Below are 19,110 nucleotides of genomic sequence, written 5' to 3' on the forward strand. Positions count from 1 at the left end.
CCTGGGCAACGCGCCTGAGCATCGGCAGCCGGCGGCGACTGCGCTTGCGCCAAGATGGCGGCGCCCAGCGCTCCCCTGCAGCGGGGGCCGCCATGTCGGTGGTGACCGTGTGCGCGCGCTGGGCGGCCGGATGTTGATGCCGTGAGGGAGCCATGGCGGCGGCGGCGGCGCGGCCCGGCGAGCGGCAGCGGCGGGTGCAGGAGCTGAGCGCGGCGCTGCGGGGCCGCCTGGGGCCCTACGAGCCGCTGCTGAGCGCCGCGCAGGCCGCGCTGGTGTGGGAGCGGCCGGGCCGCAGCGCGCTGTGGTGGGCGGCGGCGCACGGCCTCTTCTGGTGAGCGGGCGGCGGCGGGGCCCGGGCCGCGGCTGGCGGGGCGGCGGGCGGGCCGCACCGGAGGGGTTCGGGGCCGCTCCCCTGTGGGACCGCCGGGCGGCGGAGCGGCCCTCGGTGTCGGGAGGCGCGTCCTGGCCGGGCCCCTTACGGCGGGGGCGGGCGGCCCGGCTGGGCTCCGGAGAGGCAGGAACGCGCCGGGCTGGGCTGGCACTCCGGCCCCCCGCGGCGGCGCCCCTCGGGTGGGCGCTCGGAGGGCACCAGCGACCGGGCAGCCGCGGGGCGCACTCGGGGCCGCTCGCTCTCCTTCTCCCGGGGCCTGGCGAGCCGGTTCTCCAGGCAGGAACGGCCCCTCCGCCGGGCAGCCCGGTCCCCTCGCACGGGCCGGGAGCGGCCCCGGTGGGTGGTGGGACCCCCGCGGGTGACCTGAGGGCTCCAGCTCGTGGCCTGTTTCAGCAGCTGAGAAGGAACCTGGAAGTGCCGGCGTCTGCTTCAGCTTTTGGCGTGTTTTCCTCGTTCTCTGAAAGCATAAAACTAATGAGCAAAACCCCAAGCGTTGTGTGAGCGGTGGAGGCAGGGCGGCAGGTTCCCTTGCCTCCAACAGGTGAGCTGTAAAGTGGGGCTGTTGGGCTAGAAATGACACGAGCAGATCAGGGTCCCCAAAGCAACCTGACCGCAGCTGCCTGATAAGCTCCCTGCCAGGCAGTGCAGGCAGGCTGGGTGCTGGCTGATTAGCACTTGCTTGCTTTTCTCTGGCTATAACTCTTACTGAGCGACTGATTTCGTTTTGAGTTAGTTCGTGTTACCCCTTTTGTGTGTGTTGCATGGATCTGGTCGGTACCGATTTCTTAATTTCTTCCCCATAGGTTTTTTGCTCTGACTTCTCTTCGCTTGCTGTTCCTGGTTGCATTTACCCTCATAGTAGTAGTTTGTCTAGATCAGTGGAAGAGCAAAATCTGGCCTGAAATTGCAGGTAAGTTGCAACATTTGAGTTGACAGCAGCAAATTAAGCACTGCTTTTAGCCCCACAGGTACAGGTTCTGCACCATCTGGAGTTAAATAGTTAAAATCATGTCTCTTTTGCTTCGTGAGTCTAAAAGCAGGCAAGAGTACTGTAGGCATGTGCTTCCTAGAGTTGGAAAATCCTTACCTACATAAACATAAGACAACCTTTTCATGCTTGTGACACTGGTATTTGTCTCATAATCTTGAAACATGTGGTGTACGTGAACAAGTGCAGGTTTGGAAGCAGTGATTCACCTTCCGAGCATTTGGTACAAGAGCGAGAATTGAAGTGCATGTTGTGGTTTAACCCCAGCCAGCAGCTAAGCACGAGATGCAGCTGCTCGCTCGCTCCCTGCCCCTGCCGGTGGGATGGAGAGGAGAATCAGAAAAACGTAAACACCATGGATTGAGATAAGGTGGCTTAATAACTGAAATTAAAAAAAAAAATTATAACAAAGAGGAGAGGGAAAACAACAACTGATGCATAGCACAGTTGCTCATTCCCCGCTGACCAGTGCCCAGCCAGGCTCCCCCAGTAGCGATTGGTGGCCCTCAGCCAGCTCCCCCCAGTTTATATACCAAGCATGACATTCTACTGTATGGAATAGCCCTTTGGCTAGTTCTGGTCAGCTGTCCTGGCTGTGCTCCCTCCTGGCTTCTTGTGCACCTCTTCGCTGGCAGAGCCTGGGAAACGGAAAAGTCCTTGATTTGGGGTAAGCACGACTTAGCAACAACTGAAACAGTGTGTTATCGATAGTATTCTCATACTAAATCCAGAACACAGCACTGTGCCAGCTACTAAGAAAAAAATTAACTATCCCAGCCGAAACCAGGACAGTGGAATACATCTGTTTCTCCTCAGAATCCATAGTAAACCAGCTTCATGTTTTAAGATAAAGATGAGTCCCAGCAGCCTTGCTGTTGAGTAGGGATTTCTTTGAAAGGAGAGCCATCTTAGCGGCTGTTAATGAAGTTAGTCTCAAACTTTCAGTAAACAAAGCAGTTCTGTCTATCGTTTATGATATTAATATACTTATGAATACTACCACTCTTAGCAGCTCAGGATTTTGTTGGCTTTGCATGGACAGGTTGATTTTGAAGCCGTGTGTATGGCTTGCATGCTCCCAGAGGTGGTTCTCTAACTAACTAGCAGGTACAACTCCCAGCTTTCTGCTTCACCTTGTGTTCTGTGTCGTTCTTGGGAAGAGGTTAAAGCAGCAGCTTGGCTCAGGCTCTGTCATGGAGTGTTACTACTTACGGGGAGGTATCTGTCCAGCTCCCTCATAACCTTGATCTCTTATTTATCAGGATAACTGGTATGTCCCTTGGTCGCTTTTCAAATCCCAGCCTGGGTGAGAAAGTATCAAAAGACTTAAATCTTTGATGCCTCTCAGTAAGCAAGTTGTTGTGCCTTCACCATCTGGTGTGTGCAGGGGAAGGGAGGGAGATGAAAGTGGTGGCTTTTGCAATTATCTGTCAGCATAACCAGAGCAGCCTTCCAGACAACATCCAACAAATACTGAGGAGCAACAAGGAGACCCTCTTGCAGTCTTGTACTGTCACATGTACACCTTCAAAACGCATTATGCATCTTCGGTTCTTGATTATAGTTAATGTCTTTTCCAGGTATCCCCCCAACTCATTAAAGCTTTACTTAAATCCCAAGAGCTAAGCATTCTCATGGCAAAATTCCTTGCAACTAATGTAGTGTCTGTTCTTAATATTTTAGTGGCAAGACCTGACGAATTAGACAATGAGAGGTAGGAAACTAATTTAATCCTCTGCTGTTTGGTACTTTGCTGTGATACCATGTAATTATTACCTGCACATGCTTGTAATGTTGGCTCCTTTAAGCGAGGAAGGAAGGGGGAGAAGGGAGCTGCTTAGTGAAGGGAGGATGGAGCTCTGGGCTCTGTCAAGCAGTTGTGACAAGTTTTTGACTTGCCCAAGAAGCCATTATGTTATATTTAATCTTTGCCTTTGCAGTAGCCCTCAATAGTGCTTGCCTGAGTGTTGTAAAACTTCCCCCCGCACCCTTAAAGTTAGAGCTGCTGCCTTAAAAGTGATTCCTTTTGTATGTACGGGCTTCCAACAGCAGGAAAAGAGCATTTCATTTGGAAATAATGAAGTCGTCTGAGACGTGATAGGGATTGTTTAATAGGCTTGTTCCAGAAGTTGTTTCTGCATAGTTATGATCTGACGGCAGCAGTAATAATGGGTTAAGAAACTCTGGGGTGTTGTCTTGCTAATAACACCTTCCTCTCTGGGCACACCTTTCTGCCCACCTGTGCTGCCAAGCTGCACTGGATGCTCAACTCCTGATTAAAGCACTTGAGCTGTTGCCAAATGACAATTTTAATGATTTTTTTTTTGGTTTTTTTTGCAAGAGGCCCAAGTACAAAAGGAATTCCTTTTCCTAATCTTCAAGTCCTTGTGACTGGCAGTTAAGAAGCACTAATAGAACTTGCCAAAGACAATGCCTCCAGAGTAACTGAATATATTAAGTAAGGTACAAGGCTGCTTGTAGACCTCATGCTGAATTCTTGGGGGTTGCAGTTGACCAAATAAATGCAGAAAAAGCAGATGGATTTGCTTGATTTGCTTCTGCACTGCCCTTTCCCTCGAGTAGCATGGAAACTAGTCTAAGCCAAAAGACTGAATGACTGAAATTACTGCTCCTTGGCTGCTATGGGAGAACTGGGACACTTGTAGAATGGTGTGCAGAAGTGCTGCTTTTGGCAAGGTGGAGTTCTGAAAGGCAGGCTGACCCTTATCTCTCAAGCTTAGCAGCTGGGGGAGAAGAGAAGGCAGTACTGAGACAGCATTTGTAACCAGTGACTTCTGCACTGATGTCGACGCAGTAGTATCTGTTCCCAAATTCTTACCTTCACTGCAGCTGGGGATATGTTCACCCTCGACTGCTCGGAGTGCCAGAACTCTGTCACCACTTGGCTGAAGGATGGGTGTCTGGGACCAACTTCTTAAGTAATCTCTTCATTTTCAAGAGGCAAAACCCTGGCAAGGTAAGAATGTGCAGACCTCAGCAAACAAAATGTTTGGTGTGGAGCCTCTGCTGACCACCGGTATCCCCTTGCGGTGGCATCCAGCGTTGGCTGAATGCATTCAGACATGGGAGTTTACCGCGGGAGGTCTCCCACAACAACTTGGCTATTAAGTGGTGGTGAAGAATAGAAAGCACAAGCAGAATAATCAGGTTGTGAAGGAGGGAGGCAAAAACGAGTGTCGGCATGTTGATTGCACTAGTAAAGGGAAAAATGTATCTGCTCCTTCTGTACATTTCTAGCTTTTTAAGTGTCTGTCAAACTCATGTCTCTCACTGGATTTTAACAGTTTGAGAAAGTGGTCAAGCTTTCCCCCCCCCCCTTTTTTTCTTCTTTTTTTGAGGCTTACACAAAGAGGAACCTGTAACACAGTGGTACTGTCCTTGTCCTTTTCATGTTGAAGAGTTCTGTCATCTTTAACCTCTTCCTTGCTTTAAGCCTGCCTGCTTTGGGAAGCTTCTCATATTGTGAGGCAAGAGGCCTTGGTCCGCTGCCTGTTGCTCTGAAGCCGGATGCCTCCTGTGTCTGCGCTAGTCCTAGAGCAGGGTAGTTGAACGCTAGGAAGAATTTGCTGTTAGACTCATGACTTGACCTAGAATCTGTAGAGAACAAGACGGTCAAGAACGATGTGAATCCACTGTTTAACCTTGAAAGTTCACTGTCTCCCATGTCTTCAGTTTTGCCTTCTAGTGTGTGGAGTCTTTACTTTCCTGGCTGTCCTGGGCCGGTATATCCCTGGACTCTTGCTCTCATACTTGCTATGTAAGTAGAACTCTGTGCCAATACAGACTTGAAAAGGGGTAGAGATGAGTGGGATCTGAATGTCTGATGGATGGGGCTCTTCTGCTCAAAAGGAAAGCTTGTGTGAATGGCTTTAAAATTTAAAATAATACATTCTGCCTGGAATGTGGTGGTTCTTGACCAGGACTCTAAGGTCTCTGGTCCAGAGAGAACGCGTTTGAGTGCTTAGTAACCAGAGATCTGAGCACTAGTAGGCTGGCCTCTCAATTTTGTTAAATTGGCAGAGGTGATTGCACCAGTTCTAACAGCCTTCTGCAGCACTGCCTTCAGTACTCAGATCTTGCATACTCTGTGTGTTGCACTGCATCACAAAATGGGCAAGATGTTTGCCAAGTAGCATCCTGAACAAACTTCTAATCAGCGTTCCCACTTACCTCAGTGCTCTTCATCCTGCTGTGGCCCCTTGCTGTGTACCACAGACTGGGGCAGCGCATGTACATGAAGCTGGAGCCAGCTCTGCAGCGGCTGGATTTCAGTGTTCGAGGCTACATGATATCAAAGCAGCGGGAGAAGCAACGTAAGTTTCTGTACTGTGTTTCTGACCCTTCAGACACTGATCCTGGGTACCTGAAACAGCCTGTGAATCAAGCCCCTGGCCTTGGAGTGGGATAGGGCTGCATGCACGGCACGGCAGTCACTCCATTGCCCTTGGCAAATACTTGCAGCTGCTTTGGGCAGGCAGCAAGGCAGCTCTGCCTCCACAGGCGTTTCCCAGTGAGCAGCTGGTTCTTCATGGTGCTGAGCTGCTCCATTTCTCAGCTGCCAGAACTGTGTGTTCCATATTGCAGTTGCACTGAAAAAAAAGAGGAAGGACTCTCTGCAAGGTAGCTGCTAAACATGTTTATCTCGGCAAAAGATCTGCAGCAGCCCAAGTCAGAAATGACCACGTTGCTCTGCTGTGGAAAAAGCATGCTGCGTTGTGTTGTGTCCCAGCTTGCCAGTTTAGGGCTTTTTTGCTTGGCATAAGGTTGGTCCTGTACAGACCCCTGTCCTGGCAGCAATAATAAGCTTTAATTGTGCTTTCTGGCAGTGCGTCGCCGATCCCTTAGTCAGGAGGCTGCGGATGATGGGAGTGACAGCGAGGAGGAGCTTGCCGCATTCTGTCCCAAGGTAACAAAGTGTCTCAGAAATAGAGTGGCTGAATAGAATAAACTCACTGCATTGCACGGATGTGCAGTGTGTGGCTGTGTATCCAGCTGAGTGTGAAGCTGAGCTGTGATGGAAGATCAGATGAGGATGTTCTTTTAGAGAGATCTTTCCTTATTCTGTCTCGCTCAAGGATGTCTGGAGCTGCTTGTACCAACTGCAGTTCTCCTAGGCTGGGTAGCAAAATGGGAAATGAGCCTCCGGTACTAGCCTCCCATGAGGGCTGGGTTTAGCTGGAGGCCACTGGATCACGTTTTCTGTCTTGAGGCACAGGAATGAGCTTTCCAGTATTGATGTTTTCAACTTTATCTCCTATTTCAAAGCTGGATGACTCTCTAGTCGCCAAGGAACTAACCATCTCTGACTCGGAGCATTCGGATGCTGAGGTTTCCTACACTGAAAATGGGATGTTTAACCTTTCGAGGGGCCAGACTCCCCTGACAGAGGGATCAGAAGGTGAGAGGAAATGGGCAGCTTCTGGAAGGTGTGGAATGCTGAGCAGGTACTGGTGTGGCAGGTTGGAGGGAGGATGCATTGCCTTCTGTCCTTGAGGTCTAACTGTTTGATGTCTTGTCACGCCACCTAAGGTGAGAAGCAACTGCAAGTTTTTTCAGAGCTGAGCTTCCTCCTTCATTCCTGTGGTGCTTTAGTAGAGTAATGACAGTAGCTCTTCAAAGGCAGATCCAGCTCTGCCAGTCTCTGGCTGTAGGGGTACTGGTTGCAGCACAAAGCCTGGGAGGGGGTGCTTTCCTCTGGCAGAAGGTGTCTGGTTCAGCATCTGCATTCCTTGCCAGTGAACTGGGAGGTCAGCAGGCAGCCCAAACAGCTGTGAGTGGGGAGGTTAAAGAGATTTGGTCTGGGAGCTGGCAAGAGACAGTCTGCCTCCAGCTTCTGTGTGCTGTGCTGCCCTTGCCTGTGAAGTGTTTGGCATGTACTGTGTATTTAAAGCATTTTCTCCCCTTCTAGACCTGGATGGTCACAGTGACCCAGAAGAATCTTTTGCCAGGGATCTCCCAGACTTCCCTTCCATAAACCCAGAAGCAACTGGCATAGATGATGAAGATGACACCAGCATTGGGATCCCAAGTCTGGCTTACCGCCCACAATTGACAGAAGATTTCCATCTCCCTTATGACCAGGAAGAATCCGGCACGCTACCATCTGTACAGAATCTTACCAACAACATAGCTGGATTTGTCACCAGGGGGATGATACAGCTTGCGCTGTCAGGAGCCCCTCAGCCAGGCTCCTCATGCAGCAACAATCCCCAGAGAGGTGCAAAGACTTACCTCAGATCGGCCAGCTCGGACTTGGACACTGATGCGGAAGGGGATGACTTTGAATTGCTGGATCAGTCTGAGCTGAACCAGCTGGATCCTGCTGGCTCACGGGGCCAGTAAGCAATCCCATCACTTCCCTCTGGTTTTCTGTTGCACATCGTGGAGGGAATCCTGGAAGGAAAAGCCTTGCACAGTTACCTAGATTGTCTCCTGTGTGAGTATGAGTGACGTGACAGCCAGTCCTGGCTGGGAACACCACTGTGACTTGTGACTCTGTAGCCTCGCTTGGATTTTGAAATAAACTACACTGGTAATTCATAGGGAAAAGGCGTTGATGTGATAGCTCCACAATCACCCATGCGTTGCCCTGCACTGTCTGCCAGGATGCTGCTTGCTCCAAACTTCCTCACCTAAGACAATAAATCTGGTGTCTGCGGCTGTAGAGACCACCGGTCAGACCGACTTAGCATCGCCAAGGACAATCCTGAAGCCAGCCTTCCGGGGCTGTTGTGTAACCAGGTGAAGGGGATCGGTTTCCCCTCAGACTTACTGTCTGGGATTTTAATGCTATTCTGTCTTTAAGACAACCATTCCCCACTCCTAAAATGTGCACAGAATCCAAGTCTTCTCTTCCAGCAATATCCAGCTCCGGGTAGAAACAACCCCCTTGCTCCTGTTGTGGACACAGCGGTGTATGGCCGCAATGTTTGTACTTGCAATGACCGCTCATCTCCAGTTCCAGCTTTCTAGTGATGCTATTTTGTAAGAGACGTAATGGCAATAAGACATCAACTGTGATGACTAGAGTCCTGCGAAGAACATCTACATGTGGCAGCTGCTCTTGTGTTGCTTTCCTAAAATTAATGGACTAACACTTTGCTAAACCACCCCTGTGCTCCTCCAGCACGCGTGCAGCGCGGACAGTGGTGCAGCGGTGGCGATGCTGCACTTCCCCTGTCACCAGCTCTCACGGAACTGCTAGGGAGGGGTTTTCCAGAGGAGGGAAGAGGTGGAGCTGCACTCCCCAGCCCGTTGCTGGCCCTGGGGACAGCCTGCTGCTTCCCAACCCTGCGCAGCGGCGGTGGGAGCCATGCGGGGGGCACTGGCCCAAGCCACCAGTGACCGAAGAGTTCGTGCCCGTTGCGGTCACTCAACAAACCAGCAGACTACAGGGGAGAGACATTCTGTCAGCTGGGCGGCCCCGGCCCTCTGCCTCGCTGAGCTTCCCCATTGCTTTTCTAAGCCATAGAACCTGATTCCGATTGCGTTTGTTGAGCAAAGAGCGTACCTCATCAGGGAAACCCCTGCACCCGCTACTGTCGTCTGTCTGCGCCCGCCTTCACGCAATGGCCGTGCCAGGGGCTCACACTGGCCGGGGGGCTGCGGCCAGGCCGGGGGGGGGGCTGCCCTTAGCCGCGGGGGGGGGGGGCGGGGGGTGGCTGCCCAGCCCCGGGCGAGGGGGTGGCGCTCACAGGTTGCCCTGTACGAGCGCCCGGCTGGTGGGGGAGCCGAGCTGTGGGCGGTGGCGGGTGCCTGCCCGATGCCTACCCGGCCCGGCTGCCCCCCGCCCGGCCCTGGCCCAGCGCTTTTTCGCCGGCGGACGGGCCTGTGCCGGCCCGGGCAGGCCGCTGTGCCCCGAGGCGGGCGGAGCCGCAGGCCGCCCCGCTGCTGCCGGGGGAACGGGCTGGGCCGGGCCGCCGGGGGGCGCTGCTGCCAGCGGCGCGGCTCGGGCGCGGGCCTGCGCTGGGGTCTCCCGCCGATCGGGGGCGGTTTGTTTTCCCGCTCGCTGATTGGTGGGGAGCGGGCGGCGCGCCGGAAGTGCGTCATCGCCGCTGGCCGCGAGCGGAGCGGGGAGGGAGGTGGAGGATGAGCAAAGGGCGCGAGGGAGCCGCTGCGGGCGGTGAGCGGGGCCGGGGCGGGGAACGGGCACCGGGCGGCTGAGCGGAGAGCGGGGCCGGGGCGGGGAGCGGGGCCGGGGCAGGCACCGGCCACCAGGCACCGGGCGGGGAGTGGGGCCGGGGCGGGCACCGGGCAGCTGCCGCCCTCCCGTTGCAGGCCTGGGTGGCCGCGGTGACCGGCGGGCTGTCCCACAGGAGGCGCCGCCGCCGTCCTGCTGCGGTACCTGCAGGAGCAGAACCGGCCGTACAGCGCCCAGGACGCCTTCGGCAACCTGCAGCGGGAGCACGGGCTGGGCAAGGCGGTGAGCGGGACCGGGACCGGGGGCGCAGGGCGGGCCGGGGCGAGGGGCCTGGCTGACAGTGCCCCTCCTGCAGGCCGTGGTGAAGGCACTGGAGCAGCTGGCGCAGCAGGGCCGTATCCGTGAGAAGGCCTACGGGAAGCAGAAGATCTACTTTGCCGACCAGGTAAGCCCTGGGCCTGGGCCCTGGCCCTGCTGGCACCTGGCCCCGCTGACCCCTGCCTCACTGCAGGAGCAGCTCCCGGCTGCCAGCGATGAAGAGCTCCGCAGCCTGGATGGGGAGATTGCCACGCTCTCCGGCAAGGTGCAGGAGCTGCAGCAAAGCTGCCGGCAAATGGAGGCCGGTAAGTGTGCCCTGGCCACCCGACCAGCCCCCACCGGTACCTGGAGCAGCTGGTGGCCCCAAGAGCACAGGAAGCAGTGCCCTGGTCCCGTGCCTGTTGACCCTGCTGCTGATCAGTGCCTCACTTCTAGAGCTGAAGGAGCTGAACAGCTCCATGACAACCCATGAGGTGGCCAGAGAGATCGAGGAATTGAGGAAGGACTGTGCAAGTTACACAGAGAAGCTGGAGAGGATCAAGTCTGCCACCAACCATGTGACTCCAGAAGAAAAAGAGAAGGTAAAGAGCTGCCAGGGGCTGAGCCAAGCACCAGCAGCAGAGCCTGGGTCAGGGCTGGTCTGATTGTACCAGGCTTTGCATCAGGTTACCCGTCCCCAGTCAGACTGACACTGATGTGAGAGAGGCAGGGGCTTGTGCGGGCCCTGCGGTGCCCCACAGGGCCTCTGCGTGAGCCTCGGCTGTATGTGCGATGGTGACAACTCTCAGGGTGTCTTTAGGCAACAGCCTGAGCTGCCTCTTCCTTGCAAACCTTTGCTTCATGTGGTCACCTGCCACTTGGTCAATTTGTCTTTCCCTGTCTTGCCTGATCCGTTTCAGAGAGATGTTCATGTCCCCGCAGGGGCTTCATGAGCTGCTTGTGCTGTTAAATAACCTGTTGGCTGTAGCTGGGACATGGGGTGGGCTCCAGACGCTGCCCGGCATTGGGCTTACGGCAGCTTCGTGGGGCAGCTGCTGCTTGGTCAGTTCTCATGTTCTGTTGCTGTTTGCAGGTCTGCAGCGAGCAGAAGCTGTACTGCAAGGAGTGGCGGCGGAGGAAGCGAATGGTAATGGTCGTGCCATGGAGTGGGGTGGGTGGCCAGCACCGGGGAGGTGGTGGTGACAGTCCTGCGGTGACACTGACGCTCTGATGGGGACGTGGGGTCTGCTTGGCACCTTGTGGAGCCGCCCCTGTTGAAGCTGAGCACCTTCCCACTGCTGCAGTGTGGAGTGAGGAGGCCTCGGGTGAATGCCGTAGCTGTGGGGCAGGGAGTGCTGCGCCATCCCTGCTCAGTGCCGTCTCTGGGGCCACGCAGGTTCTGGGGAAGACTTGTGGGTACCAAGGTGATCCCCTGGGAAAAGGCTGTGTTGCTGCAGTGCCCAAGCATACCAGCCCCTGCAGAGCTCTGCCTGTCCTCAGGAAACAAACCAGCCTGTCCTTGTGTTAGAGGGCCACTCCCATGCTGTCATCTGAGCTGCAGTGACTTGTGACATCCCTATGGGGGATAGTCCCCAAGGGGGATAGTCCCCAAGAGCTGTAGCAGGGCTACCTGTCACTGGCAGCTCAGTGTGGCCATCGTGCAGCCCTCACAGCACCCCTGTCTCACCAGGCAACCGAGCTGCTGGAGGCCATCCTGGAGGGGTACCCCAAAAGCAAGAAGCAATTCTTTGTAAGTACCGAGGCTGGGCTCTGCCCCGCAGCCCTGGCTCTGCCTGCGCTGCTGGGCCAGGGCAGCCGCCCTGCTGAGACACTCTGTGCTTGCACAGGAGGAGGTTGGGATAGAGACAGATGAGGACCACAACGTCACGCTGCCGACGGCTGTGTGAGCCACTGAAGGAGTCTTTGGCCCAGGGGGAAGGAGCTGATGCTGAGACTCAGCTGTTGGGTTGTTGATTTTGTCTCTTTTTGCAGGGCTTGGGCTCATCCTGTGTATATGCGTTTGTTTTAAAATGCTTTGCAGCTGGAAGGGTGGTCGGAGCGACTCGGCCCTGGGCCCTCTCACTCTCACTTGCAGAGGGAATGTGTTTTCCTGCCCGCCAGGGCAGTGAGGTGTCAAGGCTGGGTGTCCTCACGGGGCTGCGCAGGGGAGGCTGTGAGTGAGCGAGTGCAGTTACAGAGTCCCTGGTGTTCTGGTAAGAAAAGGAAGCGAATGAACTAGTGACCCCTTAGGCTGCAGAGCTCTTCGTGTATTTCAGCTGCTTCCCGCAGCGTGACTCAGTGGTACACCAGAACACAACCCATTAAACACCAGGCTTTCGGTTCAGCTGTGCTTTGCTGTGGCATTTTGCTCTGTTCAAAGGGTGGCGGGGCAGGGTTTGGGCTCTGGGTCGCAGCCACCGAGGGGAGGGGAAGGCAGGAGCAAGGAGAGGGTAACTAGAGCCACGACACTGGGCTGGGCTTCCAGAAACTACCCCTCAGTCTCTGAGCAGCGCCAGGGGAAGGCTCCAGGAACTTAGCAACAGAAGCAGAAAAATCATTAAAACATTCAGCAAAATTTATTTAATTACTTTTCACAATAGAAAAATATGTCGCTTTCACATGTGAGGTCTGTAAAACTCCACGTCCTCCCCCCAAGGCAGGAGGCAGCTTCTGGCAGAGCTTGTCCAGGGGTTCAGGCTGTGCCCCCTGTTCAGCTGCGGAGCCCGATCCCCACCCGCTCACCTCCGAGAGCATTTTCTTCATCACAAAGCAACATCTTCCAGGCAAGACAGAGCTGACCCTGTGTGTGCTATGTCAGTGATGTGCACCACTGCAGGGTTTGACTCTGGGGCTTCCATCGGATTGAAAAAGGCACCCAAAGGCAGGGTTTGAAGAAGAATTTTGTATAAAAATCTCACACACGCCCTACAGTGGGTTCTCTGGTATTAAACAGGGGTAGAAGCAGTAGCTTAAACATTCTCAGGCCGCAGCGTTCAAACCACATAACCTACAGCTGAGTGCTACTTCATCAACAGTGGAAAACCAGTGTAAAATAAATATCTGCTACCCCTGGAGTGGGAGCATCAACACAATTCCAGGGAACAAATCCTGCTGCCAGCACCACCGTGCTGGAGGATCCCCCGCACGCTCGCTCTGTGTGGTGCGCAGCCATCGCTTGGGCAGCAGCTGCACCGCCCCACAAAGCGCCAGAGCCATGACCCAGCGTGTGACAGGTTGTGTCCCAGCGAGCACCTCTCTGCAAAGCTGAAGCTGATCGTGCTTCAGGATGATTTCAGTCATTGATAAAAACAAAAATCAAATCAAGGCTCAAGGCTGGTTATATATATATGTGTGTGTGTGTGTATATAGAAGTTCTAAGGAGCAACAAGAGCTTGTGGCAGCGCTGTGCTACACCCACTGAATTACTTTCCCGCAGTATGGCCACATCAAGGGCCAAGGGCAGAAGCCAGGCGTGTTTCAGCACGAGCAGGAAAAGGCTGCACAGAAAACTCGCTCCCGTCTCCCTTTCAGGGGAACTGCAGCTACAGCAGAAGAGGGCAGGTTTTAGCATGTCGCCGGCACGTGCCGCCAGCTCTGCACCAGGGAGGTCCCAGCTGCGCCAAGCAAGCGGCTCCCTGGCAGCGATGGGCTCGTCCTTCAGCTCTGCCAGGCTTCCCCAAAGCACCTACGCAACTAAAAAACCTGCCCCACAACAGCTGCATCAGAGGGAGGTATGAGAAAACCCAAAGTTAAGAGGAGAAGCCTCTTCGTCACCTGTTTTAACAGAAACCAACGGCTTTTAGCATGCGTTCTTGTTTCACTCCCCCCTCCCCCAGGATCGGAAGGAGTGGTGCTGGAGGCCTGAGGTTACAGACCAGATCTGCTCTGTAGCCAAAAATCGGTGGCACAGGCACACCCCCCTGCGCCAGCCTGAGCTAAAGCCTCTGGCACCTTAAAAATCCTCCACTCAACACACGCTTTTTTCCCCCCTTTGCAGAATCCCTACAAATATTTGGTAACATCGACTGTGGAGCAGAGGTGCCTGCACAGCCTTGGTTTGGTTTTGTACTTAATACAATAAATAATTCGGAGAAGCTTTAAAAACAGCCACGAGGGAGACGGCCCAGCCTTTCTTGGTGCCCATCCCCCAGGCCCCCGGGCAGGAGGTGTCCAGTCCCGGAGCCGTTGGTGCTGCAGGGGGAGGCTCAGTAGAGCTGACTCTTCAGTTGGTGCAGGACCCCAATCGCAATGTCCCGCAGTGTCTGGGGCAGAGAGGAGACACCATCAGTTGTTCCAGTGGAGGAACGTTCCCAGTGAGCCCAGACTCCCACTCCCTGTGGGCAACCCCTGGTCACAGCCCCAGGGCTGGCACGCGCAGTGCCCAACACCACAGCACCGGTATACGGGAAATGCTCCCGCTTCTGTTCCGGAGCCGCAGAGCCTCAGGCAGCCGCAGCAGCACAGGGACCCGGCCCTGCCTCAGTGCCTGCCCCCCTCAGAGGTTTCTTACACCCCAGAAGAGCTTTAGGTGTCTGAAGAGTCTGATGAGGAACAAGCAGGACCCTCCTTCCAAACGCTTTCACCCTGGCCAGCTTTCAGCACCAAACCAGTCCAGCAGCTGGAGCGGGAGAGGCTGGAGCTTGGGCACCCATCCTCCCCACACCCCCACCCTGCCCCAGCCCAGCCCTGGTTACATGTTGCCCTTTTGGAAGCCTCAGGAGAGGGGACACCCGCGCCCGGTCCCGTGCTGGGTGCAGATGGGCGCAGCGGTCTCTGCCGCGTTCCCCTCTGCTGTCGCAACAGCCCACCCGCGGCTCCAGAGCTCACCTGGGGTTTGCAGTGCTCCTCAATCCAGCTGAAGGCGCGTGCCGAGAGCTCCTGAAAACTCGTTACTGAGATGGAGGCGTTAAAGGACTGGAACAGGGAATCCATAATGCCTTGGAAAACATTGAACTTCATTTCATCAGAGACCTGCTCCTTCCCCTCGTTCGGGTTGTCCTGATAAGCTTTCACAATCTGCTCATAGTTCCTGAAACAAACCAAGCGCCCCGTGTTCAGCAGCGGAGCGAGGCCTCCCACACCCGGCTTCTGCTCGGCTGCGGGGACAGAGCTCGCTGCCTCTCACTGGCCATTGAGAAACTGCTGCAGGGATGGGGAGGACCAAGAGTTTACGGAAAATCCCGCAAATAAACACTGAGAAGCTGCAGCTGCTCCTGACACTGGGAGCAGATTCATTTTCTGACTCAGATCTACATTCACACTAAACTCCACCAGCTGACCCAAGTCAGACCCACATCAACGAGCCCCTGGAGGAGAAATGATGACAGTGGGCAGGGACAGGTTTGAGACTCCAGGTGCCAGGCTGCCTGCGAAGCACTGTGTACCCACAGAGCCTTGCAAGGACAGGGGGGGAAACAGCAGGAAGATGGCAGTGCCCCAGCAGCTCCTCCCTTACACTTTCATGATCTTCAAGGCCATCACGTCTTTCCTGAGGGTAGAAACTTCCTCCTCTTGCTTCTTCTTTTCCTTGTGCAGGAACTGGATGTAGTCAATGGCTAAGCATGAAAACACAGAGTGAGGATTTGAGAACACACGTGAAGCCCTAAGACCCCACAGAAGGTGCCTGAGCCTGGGCAGCATCAGCTCCCGGCTGCCCTGATTCTCCTTGGGGAGGTGACTGAGTGGGGGTGGCCAGCACCTAGGCTCCCCCAGAGCATCATCACACCAGAAGGTCCCCAAGTGCTGAACCTCCACACCGCATGGCTCTAGCGAGGTGGTTTGAGGGTTGGTAGCACCCCCCTCCCTCTCCCCACCCTCAAGACTCACTTTTCTGGAGGACGATGGCCCTGCTCGGCTTCTGGGAGCCTACGGAGAAATCCTGTTGCTCACAGGTAGGAACGATGGCCTGCAAGTCATCGTAGCCTTTCTGTGGGGAAGCAGAGCCACAGTGCATGTCTTTGGAGTTCAGCAGCGTAAGACCACTTGATTCAAAAGGTGTCAAATCCCAGCTCCCTCCACACAGCCAGTCAGAGCCAAGGTGGCTCCCAGCACCCTTCTGTGGATCCAGCAGCAAAACAAAGGGGAAGGTGCCAAAACCAGGAGGGTGCTGAGTGCCACAGGGCCCCGGGAACAAGCAAGTCGCTGCGCTCTGCCAGCACAGGCAGCCTCTCAGGTTACCTTGATGGCATCTCGCCTCTTCCGCTCCGCCTGGGTGTGCGCCCGCCTGCGCCGGTCCTTGTAGGACTCCTTGTAGGACTCCTGGTGATAATCGCTGTCCTCATCGTCTGCGCGGAGAGAACTCGTGTGAGTGTGAAGAGGCCTGGCCGGTGAGCTCCCGCAGCGCGGGGCACAGAGGCACACGGCAGGGCTGACAGCTCAAGGTACCAGGTGAGCTTTATGGCTGCGGCCCCCAGACAGCGCCCAAGGTGGGGGTCAGCGCCAGCAGGTCAGGCCAAGGACAAGCGCTCCAAGGGGCCCCACCAGCCCTTCCCCTCGCCTTGTGGAGCTGGGCAGGGGGGAGACACCTGCAGCTCCCCTGAGAAGGCACCAAAACCCAACTGACTCCAAACACTGCTGGAAACCACAGAATTCCTCGAACTCCTGGAATCCTGCCCAGCTGCACTCGCACCCTCGGCAGCGGGGTGAGGGCTGAGAGCCCAGCGACATGCCGGGCACCACGGTGAGCAGAAAGACCCACAGTCACGGGGGACAAAGCCCGGAGACCGACCTGTGTTGGGGACAGACGAGGCGCTGGTGGAGCCGATGCTGTTGGCTCGTGACACTATGCTGCCTTTCCTGGCGTTTTCCATGAAGAGCGCTGGAAGAAGAAGGTTTCACGGAGTAAGTGACAGACCAGGCCGCGGCACCGAGCAGCCGCTGTCGCCATCAGGCTCCCGATAAGTGGCTGCAGCGGCCGCCAGGCACCTACCCGAGTCCAGGCCATTGTCGCTGTAGGCGGCGTCCACCTTGCGCGGGGCCGGCGGCGGGAGAGGGGAGATGTCAGCGGGGCTGCGGCACCAACCTGCGGCCCCCCGGAGCCCCCCACCCCCCCCCAGCAGCACACCCTGCCCTCCAGCCCCGCCCCCGCCCGCTCAGTGACTTGCGGCCTTTGCCCCTCCCCCTGACCCCCGACCCGCAGCCCTCAGCACCGGCCCCGGCGCCCCCGCCCGCAGCCCCGCGCCCCTCGCAGCGGCCACCCCGCTCCCGGCGCAGGGACCCACCTTCCCCCACGAGTCCTCGGCCGCGGCGCCGGGCGGCTCCGCCATCTTCCGCCCTCCCTGGTCATGTGATCGCCGCGGGGGCCGATGGGAAACGCAGTCCGCCCCCCCCCCCGCCGGGCCGCCAGGGGGCGCGCCCAGCCCCCCGGCGCTGGCGTCACCGCCATGACGTCAGCGTGACGTAAGGGCGCTGGGTCCGGTCGGAACCTGCCGCCCGCGGCGGTCCCGGGGCCGGCATCTCCTCGGCGCCGCCGCCGGGCCGGGGCTGCTGCCGGTGACGCCAGGGCCGGTGCAGGGGAGCAGGCCGCTGCAGGCCGCAGCCACATCGGGGCCTGCAGCCCCCATCCGGGGCAGCAGCTGGCCCTGCGTGGCGGTGCGGGACACAAATGGGGTCAGAGAAATAAATTCTCAGTCGAGTGGGTTAAATAGACATTAGCAGGAGGAGGGCTGAGCTGAGGGCAAAGCCCAGCCAAAGCCAGCCTGAGCGCAAGAGCCATGGTTGCAGGGCCCTTGGGCAGGGACAGGCCTGCAGCCCGACAGCACCTGCACATGGCCCTCGGGGGCTGCCGTCATCTGCTCCGCCAGCTCGCCCAGGAACAGGCCGGCCACCACCAGCCGCTCCGCCAGCTCGCCCAGGAACAGGCCGGCCACCACCAGCCGCTCCGCCAGCTCGCCCAGGAACAGGCTGGCCAGCTGGGAGCGCAGCCCCAACCTGAACTCGAAGCAAACCTGGCCAGGAGCAGGGAGGCGCCAAGCCCCTGACAACAGGCAGGCAGCCCTGGCCCAGCAGTGGGACAGCAGCTGGTGCTGCCTGCAGCCCTGCCTGTCCCGGCAAGCCCCGCGCAGCGGGAGGCACTCACTGAGAAGTCCTGTGAGCAGGTGGCCATCTGTCTGGGCAGCCCTGGCCCGACCTGCCAGTGTCTCCAGGTGCCTGAAGAGGTGGCAGTTCCAGCTGACAGCCTGCGGCAGGGAGACGGCACCACACAACCCGACACCATTTAGGAGGCTGCTCTGCACCCGAAGCGTGTGGGGCCCAGCCATGCCCTGTGTGTCTGCAAGCTGGGATGGTCCCAGCATCCCGTGTCACCACCAGTCCCCACTCATGGAGCTGTTGGGGTGTCAGGCATAGCTGTACACCCCCCACCCCAGCGGGACACACAGCACCTCAGTCTTGCCCTGTCTACCCAGATCTGCTGGGAGCCCTGGAAGACCTTGGAGATGTAACACTCCAGGAGGGGCGGGGAGGTGACCTCGAGCCCTGCCTGCAGCACCTGCCTGCGGCAGGAGAGCACAGCCAGCTGGCTGCACCGTGACACAAAGAGCTGGTACTCCCCCATGCTGGCCACCAGCTCGTACATCTGCTCCGCTGAGTACCTGGACCCAGCGTGCTGATCAGGGGCCACACGGCCCAGCCAGTGTCCCTACAAGGGCCAGGACTGGGGGCAGCAGGAGGACTGGGGGCAGCAGGAAGACTCACCCAGGGACCCACTGCTCCTAGTGCCCGCTGGGGCCAATGCTCGCCAGCATCAGGAACAGCCACGCTGGCTGCACCAGCAGGGAACGGGGGAGCCCAAGGCACCTGGGGCAGTGAGGGGGTCAGGGAGCCAGCTCCATCACCCCATGGCACACCAGCCCCACCACTGTCTCACTGGGAGGCAGCCTTGCTGCCCACAGCACCCCGAGCAGCATCTGCCTGTGCCTAGCCATAGCTTGGCTCTGCCCAGCCGGTACCGGGCTGGGATGGTCCTTGTGCTCCCAGTGACATCATGGGTGGGTGCTGGGGGTGGGACTGCCCCCCCTGCCCATGGAACGGACCCGGCCACACTGTGCAGGGCCCTGGCATGGGGACCCCCGTTAGCCCCCGAGACACACAGTGCTATCGTCCAACTGCTGATCAGGGAGGAGAGGCAAGAGGGGGATGGAACCCCCCCAGACCCCCACAACCCCCAGAGCCGGAGGAGATGCCCCACAGCAGGAGCCCGGCAGGGGCTGGGGGTACCAGAGCCAGCTGCCGGAGGTGGGTTTCGGCCTCCTGCAAGGGCACGTGGGGAGTACA

The 19,110-nt window shown here is 57.2% G+C and overlaps 3 protein-coding genes across 4 annotated transcripts; 2 read left to right on the forward strand and 1 right to left on the reverse strand.

The window, feature by feature from the left end:
- The first annotated feature begins 50 nt into the window (after positions 1–50).
- RETREG3 (reticulophagy regulator family member 3) lies at positions 51–8,923 on the forward strand. The gene is made up of 9 exons (XM_037410904.1): positions 51–331; positions 1,195–1,301; positions 3,063–3,093; positions 4,230–4,356; positions 5,073–5,157; positions 5,576–5,713; positions 6,227–6,306; positions 6,666–6,798; positions 7,309–8,923. Exons 1-9 carry the CDS (start codon positions 153–155, stop codon positions 7,740–7,742), a joined length of 1,314 nt encoding a protein of 437 aa, XP_037266801.1. The 5' UTR covers positions 51–152; the 3' UTR covers positions 7,743–8,923.
- A 502-nt stretch (positions 8,924–9,425) lies between these two features.
- LOC119158691 (PSMC3 interacting protein) lies at positions 9,426–12,181 on the forward strand. Its single transcript, XM_037410908.1, has 8 exons — positions 9,426–9,522; positions 9,716–9,822; positions 9,896–9,985; positions 10,052–10,163; positions 10,294–10,439; positions 10,931–10,984; positions 11,528–11,587; positions 11,685–12,181. The coding sequence occupies exons 1-8, from the start codon at positions 9,489–9,491 to the stop codon at positions 11,742–11,744; spliced, it is 663 nt and encodes a 220-aa protein (XP_037266805.1). The 5' UTR covers positions 9,426–9,488; the 3' UTR covers positions 11,745–12,181.
- A 210-nt stretch (positions 12,182–12,391) lies between these two features.
- MLX (MAX dimerization protein MLX) lies at positions 12,392–17,179 on the reverse strand. Of its 2 annotated transcripts, XM_037410905.1 has the most exons (8): positions 17,058–17,179; positions 16,766–16,802; positions 16,565–16,654; positions 16,015–16,121; positions 15,664–15,763; positions 15,293–15,392; positions 14,665–14,866; positions 12,392–14,099 (listed from the first exon to the last, which is right to left on the reverse strand). In XM_037410905.1, the coding sequence occupies exons 1-8, from the start codon at positions 17,100–17,102 to the stop codon at positions 14,043–14,045; spliced, it is 738 nt and encodes a 245-aa protein (XP_037266802.1). In that variant the 5' UTR covers positions 17,103–17,179; the 3' UTR covers positions 12,392–14,042. The 2 variants fall into 2 exon arrangements, with proteins under 2 accessions (XP_037266802.1, XP_037266803.1); XM_037410906.1 differs by lacking the exon at positions 16,766–16,802 and having other exon boundaries at positions 17,058–17,115.
- Between the last annotated feature and the right edge of the window lie 1,931 nt (positions 17,180–19,110).

This window comes from Falco rusticolus, chromosome 18 (genome assembly GCF_015220075.1).
Source record: "Falco rusticolus isolate bFalRus1 chromosome 18, bFalRus1.pri, whole genome shotgun sequence".
NCBI lineage: Eukaryota > Metazoa > Chordata > Aves > Falconiformes > Falconidae > Falco > Falco rusticolus.

Bases quoted from the DNA above. Each gene is read 5' to 3' on its own strand.
- RETREG3 (XM_037410904.1), top strand. From the start codon at position 153: ATGGCGGCGGCGGCGGCGCGGCCCGGCGAGCGGCAGCGGCGGGTGCAG. The intron at 332-1,194 runs GTGAGCGGGCGG...TCTTCCCCATAG, and splicing joins GCGGCGCACGGCCTCTTCTG to GTTTTTTGCTCTGACTTCTC. The intron at 4,357-5,072 runs GTAAGAATGTGC...CCATGTCTTCAG, and splicing joins AGAGGCAAAACCCTGGCAAG to TTTTGCCTTCTAGTGTGTGG.
- LOC119158691 (XM_037410908.1), top strand. From the start codon at position 9,489: ATGAGCAAAGGGCGCGAGGGAGCCGCTGCGGGCG. The intron at 9,523-9,715 runs GTGAGCGGGGCC...GCTGTCCCACAG, and splicing joins CGAGGGAGCCGCTGCGGGCG to GAGGCGCCGCCGCCGTCCTG. The intron at 10,985-11,527 runs GTAATGGTCGTG...CTGTCTCACCAG, and splicing joins GGCGGCGGAGGAAGCGAATG to GCAACCGAGCTGCTGGAGGC.
- MLX (XM_037410905.1), bottom strand. From the start codon at position 17,102: ATGGCGGAGCCGCCCGGCGCCGCGGCCGAGGACTCGTGGGGGAAG. The intron at 16,122-16,564 runs GTCGGTCTCCGG...CTCTCCGCGCAG, and splicing joins CTCGTCTGTCCCCAACACAG to ACGATGAGGACAGCGATTAT. The intron at 15,764-16,014 runs GTAACCTGAGAG...GCTTCCCCACAG, and splicing joins AGAGGCGAGATGCCATCAAG to AAAGGCTACGATGACTTGCA.